Consider the following 6,000-nt stretch of genomic DNA (forward strand, 5'->3'; position numbering starts at 1 on the left):
CATTAGCTACACTCCAATTGTAGGAACTGGTCCACAGTATAGAGAATTTTGGAAGATGACCATTGATACACCTACTGTTTTTAGTGCCACTTCCTTAAGTACTCCTTCCCAATAGCTGCTGTGTTGATTCTATATTTTTGCGATGCTGATGCCCCACTGCTGCTTTCCCTAACGCCACCAGTACCCTCGCACACCTGATTTTCCCTTGTCTCCTGGTTTTCTTCTGATTCCTTCACAAAGGTCTTCAATGTTGAGGCCATCTCAGACAGGCATAGAGCAGGGACAGGAGTGGTTGTTGCAGGTTCATGGATTTAGATGTTTCAGTAAAAACAGAGAAGGTGGTAAAAGAGGGGGAGATGTGGCATTGTTAGTCAAGGACAGTATTACAGTGGCAGAAAGGATGTTTGAGGACTCATCTACTGAGGTAATATGGACTGAGGTTAGAAACAGGAAGGGAGAGGTCACCCTTTTGGGAGTTTTCTATAGGCCTCCAAATAATTCCAGAGATGTACAGGAAAAGATAGCAAAGATAACTCTGGATAGCAGCAAGAGTATAGGATATTGTATGGCAATTTTAACTTCCAAATATTGACCTGAAGTACTTTGGACAAAAACTGACCCATCTAATGTGTGCAGGAGGGTTTCCTCACACAGTATGTAGACAAGCTAACAAGGGGCCAGGCCACATTGGATTTAATATTGGGTAATGACCCTGGCCAGGTGTTAAATTTGGAGTTAGGTGAGCACTTTGGTGATAGTGACCACAATTCGGTTATGTTTGCTTTAGTGATTTTAAGGGATAGGTATATAATGCAGGGTAAGAGTTATTGCTGTGGGAAAGGCAATTATGATGCAATTAGGCAAGATTTAGGATGCATAGAATGGGAAAAGAAACTGCAGGGGGGGGGGCGCACAATTGAAAAGTGGAGCTTATTCAAGGAACATGTCCTTGATAAGTATGTACCTGTCAGACAGGGAGGAAATGGTTGGACGAGGGAGCCGTCGTTTACTAAAGAAGTTGAATCTCTTGTCAAGAGGAGGAAGAAGAAGGCTTATGTAGGATGAGATGTGAAGGCTCAGTTAGGGTGCTTGAGAGTTAGAAGTTAGCCTGAAAAAGACCTAAAGAGAGAACTAAGAAGAGCCAGGAGGAGACATGAGAAGTCGTTGGCAGATAGGATCGAAGAAAACTCTTAGGCTTTCTATAGGCATATCAGGAATAAAAGAATGATGAGAGAAAGATTAGGGCCAATCAAGGACAATAGTGGGAAGTTGTGCGTGGAGTCCAAGGAGATGGGGAAGCACTAAATGAACATTTTTCATCAGTATTAACACTGGAAAAAGACAATGTTGTTGAGGAGAATACTGAGATACAGGCTACTGGTCTAGACAGGATTAAGGTTCGCAAGGAGGAGGTGCTAGCAATTCTGGTAAGTCTGAAAATAGATAAGTCCCCTGGGCCAGATAGGACTTATTCTAGGATTCTCTGGGAAGCCAGGGCCTTTGGCTTTGATCTTTATGTCATGATTGTCTACAGGAACAGTGCCAGAAGACTGGAGAATAGCAAATGTCCCCTTGTTCAAGAAGGGGAATAGAGACAACCCTGGAAATTATAGACCAGTGAGCCTTACTTCAGTTGTGGATAAAGTGTTGGAAAAGGTTAAAAGAGATAGGATTTATAATCATCTGAAGAGGAATAAGTTGATTAGGAATAGTCAACAGAGTTTTGTGAAGGATAGTTCATGCCTCACAAATCTTATTGAGTTCTTTGAGAAGGTGACCAAACAGGTGGATGAGGGTAAAGTGGTTCATGTGGATTTCAGTAAGGCATTTGATAAGATGCCCCATGTTAGGCTATTGCACAAAATATGGAGGCAAAGGATTGAGGGTGATTTAGCAATTTGGAGCAGAAATTGGCTAGCTGAAAGAAGAGGGTGGTGGTTTATAGGAAATGTTCATCCTGGAGTTCCGTTACTAGTGGTGTATTTCAAGGGTCTGTTTTGGGGAAACTGGTGTTCGTCATTTTCATAAATGACCTAGATGAGGGTGTAGAAGGATGGGTTAGTAACTTTGCAGATGATACTAAGGTCTGTAGAGTTGTGGATAGTGCTAAAGGATGTCGTAGGTTACAGAGGGACATAGATAAGCTGCAGAGCTGGGCTGAAAAGTGGCAAATGGAGTTTAATGCAGAAAAGTGTGAGGTGACTCGCTTTGCAAGGGGCAACAGGAATGCAGAGTACTACACTAATGGTAAGTTTCTTGGTAGTGTAGATGAGCAGAGAGATCTCGGTGTCCATATACATAGATCCCTAAAAGTTGTCACCCAGGTTGATAGGGTTGTTAAGAAGACATAGTGTGTTAGCTTTTATTGATAGAGGGATTGATTTTCGAAGCTACGAGATCATGCTGCAGCTGTTTAAAACTCTGGTTGGCCACATGAGTTCAGAACAATTTACTAGAATGTTACCTGGTATGGAGGGAAGGTCTTATCAGGAAAGGCTAATGGACTTGAGGCTGTTTTCGTTAGTGAGAAGAAGGTTGAGAGTTGACTTAATTGAGACATTTAAGATAATCAGAGTGTTAGACAGTGAAAGTTTTTTTCCTCTGATGATGACTAGCATGAGGGGTCATAGCTTTAAATTGAGGGGTGATAGATATAGGATAGATGTCAGAAGTAGTTTCTTTACTCAGAGTAGTAGGGATGTGGAACACACTGCCTGCAACAGTTGTAGACTCGCCAACTTTACGGGCATTTAAATGGTCATTGGATAAACATATGGATGAAAATGGAATAGTGTAGGTTAGATGGGATTCACATTGGTTCCACAGGTCAGTGCAGCATTGAGGGCTGAAGGGTCTATATTGCGCTGTAATGTTCTGTTATACGTTCTAAAGGATCAAGATCTGCTGGTTACAAGTGTTTTTCAGAGGCACTTTTTAGTCAAGAAATCATTTAGGTATCTGGGGCCAAGTATTAAGTATGCCTTGGGCCTAGCCATTCAAGTGCAGAGATTATTCCTTACATTCTTGTTTCGTGAAGAGAATCAATATCTATCCCTCACTGTTTTTGGATTCTGTGCAAATTTACATGATTTTTGGCACAATTTTTAAAAATTATTTTCCTATCGTATTCAGCATTGAACTGATTTTCTAAAACTTATTTACAGTGTTTAATGCCCTATGCTGTTGCTTCTGCCATGTCACAAGTTAACCCTGGAATTATTGCAAAATCAGCGAAAGAATATGTAAGAAACTCATTGGATTGCACATTTCTTGGAGACCAAAGCCACGGCTGTGTGCCACATGAGATAATGGTAATTATTTGCTCTCAGGATGTTGATGGAATGTTTTCCGTAATCATTTCAAGAACGTATCAATAAATTACATTTCATGGTTCAGATCACTATTAATTTGGATTTCTGCATTTTAGGCCTATGTTAATGGCAAAATACCACACTGGATTACTTACAATGATGTGCTCCTGGATAAAATAAGGGACTACCTGCAGAGTCACGCCAGACGTTACAGCAATTCTCAACACTAGGAGGAACAGTATCTTCATTTAGTTCATTGTGTCCCATAATCCATAATATTGTTGCTATTGTATTCAAATTATAGCTTTACTGAACCATTGTTAACAGCTAACCAGAGAATGCAACTTTAAAAAAAGGGTTTTGTGATTTACACATGAAAGAAGTGAAACTAACAGATGAAAGGCTTAACAGACAATCAATTCTTCAATGTATAATTTCAGTTACATCACACTGCAAATTTTTGCTATAAATTCTGTGTTACGATCGAGCCCTCCACAATCACCTGATGAAGGAGCGTCGGTCCGAAAGCTAGTGTGCTTCCAATTAAACCTGTTGGATATAACCTGGTGTTGTGTGATTTTTAACTTTGTACACCCCAGTCCGACACCGGCATCTCCGAATCATTGGTATTTTAGCACCCCCATGAGGAAATACTGAAGGACGGCTTCAGATCTTTCCAAAGACCTAAATCATTTTCAACATTCAGATGGCTTATTCAGTGATGTCTGCTGGTCATGTGGCTCTCAAATGGATTTTTATAAATGGTGTCATGAATTTAGAGGAAATATCACTTTTCCTTCTGTCTTAGCCCTTATGGTTACTTTCCTGGAATGACAAAATCTGCAGTGTTACCCTGTCTCAGTGTGAATTCATCATAACCACTCATGGGGAATCTAGTACACATCTGCATGAACCTCTTCATTTGGTTGCACAGTTGGCTGTGCATTGATGGGGGAAAATCCCTTGTGATTTGTAAAACAGTGGGTTGCAGTGGAGGTGTTATGATTGTCACCTTTGTGCTATGGCAGTGCAGCTGGAGATGAGTCTAAGTGTCCTTGATTTATTGTCATGTGCAAGAGATTGCAAGACTGTTGATTATGCACTGGAAATAACCCGTGGCAAAATAACTGAGGGTGGTGATGTTTAATGCCACATGCGGTGTAGCTCAGTTTCATTTTTGTTTCACTGGTCACTTTCCAGAATCGTAGGAAAACAGGGCTTGCCATATAAACTTCAAATGTATCAAATTAAAAACACCTCATCATGTTCCCAAAAGGTCTTAATTACTGTGATAAACACCTGCAGTCATAAAAGTCACAACTTCTTTTTATATTCTTTTGTGCAAATGACATAACTGGCAATGTCAGCATCTGTTGCCATTCCTAATTCCTGTGTGCCTTGCAACTGCAGTTCAGAGCACAGTTAGAATCTACTATATTTCTGTGGGTTTGGCATCACATGTAGGCGAGACCAAGTAAGAATGGCAGATTGACTTCCGAAAAGGATTTTATAATCCCCAAATGAAGGCTGTCCTTCTTGACTGGACTGAGGCCTGTGGACAAAGTGATAAAAACTAAAATCCACGTGTTACTGCATACTCATTGGAATGTTAAGGTTGCGTTTACAGAGGATTTGTTGACTGTCCACATAAAGGCTGCTACCGATATAGAGGCAGCAGCTGCAGTGCCTCACTTAGGATTGGATTGATTGCACAACTTTACCCCCTTTCTAAGCCTCCCTTCTGTTAATTTTAATAGAAAGTATCATGGATAAACAAATTGATCTTGTCAGCATCCTGCTGGAAGCTCAGGCTGAAGTTAGCTCAGAAAACGGAATTGTGTGTGCACCTCAGCCTTGAAAAGTGGATGAATGAGAAATGACCTTTCAATGTTTTAAATGATACAAGGAGAACAGAACATTTTAAGCAGAGCACATGATATCAAGTCATTGCTGGATAAGGAGCTTTAGATTAAAATTGCATTAAAGGCAAGTTCAAGTTGACCTCAAGGAATACTTATTTACACAAGTGATTAATTGACATTGGCCCGAAGTTTCTGCTTGATTTCACTTTTCGAGTATTATTCCCTCAATATTGGCATAGCCATCACATAGGATCACTGAACTTTAAGTGCATCCTGTTCAGCATGTTGCAAGATTTCACAGACTCTTGCATTAGTTTTAAAAGCATCACACTGAAAACAGGTCAAGGCCCAACCCCCAAGTTTAATTTCCTTTGGGAGTTCCCTGTATCAATTAATTGAGTAATAGAACCATAGAGTCCCACAGGATGGAGACAGACCCTTTGACCCAAACTGGTCCATGCCAACCAAAATATCCATCCACATGGCCCATTACCTTCTAAACATTTCCTATCTACGTGTTTAAAAATGTGTTGCTGGAAAAGCTCAGCAGGTCAGGCAGCATCAAAGGAGCAGGAGAATCGACGTTTCGGGCATAAGCCCTTCTTCAGGAATGAGGAGGGTGTGCCAAGCAGGCTAAGATAAAAGGTAGGGAGGAGGGACTTGGGGGAGGGGCGTTGGGAATACGATAGGTGGAAGGAGGTTAAGGTGAGGGTGATATGCTGGAGAGGGGGTGGGGGGAAGGTGTCTTCTTGACCTGCAATCTTCTTCCTGACCTCTCCGCCCCCACCCCCTCTCCGGCCTATCACCCTCACCTTAACCTCCTTCCA

General features: G+C 41.3%; 1 protein-coding gene across 2 annotated transcripts in view; it reads left to right on the forward strand.

The window, feature by feature from the left end:
* Window positions 1-3,867, forward strand: part of hsd17b3 (hydroxysteroid (17-beta) dehydrogenase 3) — an 83,635-nt gene extending 79,768 nt beyond the window's left edge. For both annotated transcript variants that reach the window (XM_043713512.2, XM_043713519.2), the window contains 2 exons: window positions 3,165-3,311; window positions 3,428-3,867. In XM_043713512.2, the coding sequence (XP_043569447.1) occupies window positions 3,165-3,311; window positions 3,428-3,541 (261 nt within the window). In that variant the 3' untranslated portion in view covers window positions 3,542-3,867. The remainder of the gene's footprint in view (window positions 1-3,164; window positions 3,312-3,427) is intronic.
* The last annotated feature ends 2,133 nt before the right edge of the window (window positions 3,868-6,000 follow it).

The sequence above is a fragment of the Chiloscyllium plagiosum genome, unplaced genomic scaffold, assembly GCF_037043375.1.
Source record: "Chiloscyllium plagiosum isolate Xiang-an unplaced genomic scaffold, Cpla_swu_hap1 HiC_scaffold_2, whole genome shotgun sequence".
NCBI lineage: Eukaryota > Metazoa > Chordata > Chondrichthyes > Orectolobiformes > Hemiscylliidae > Chiloscyllium > Chiloscyllium plagiosum.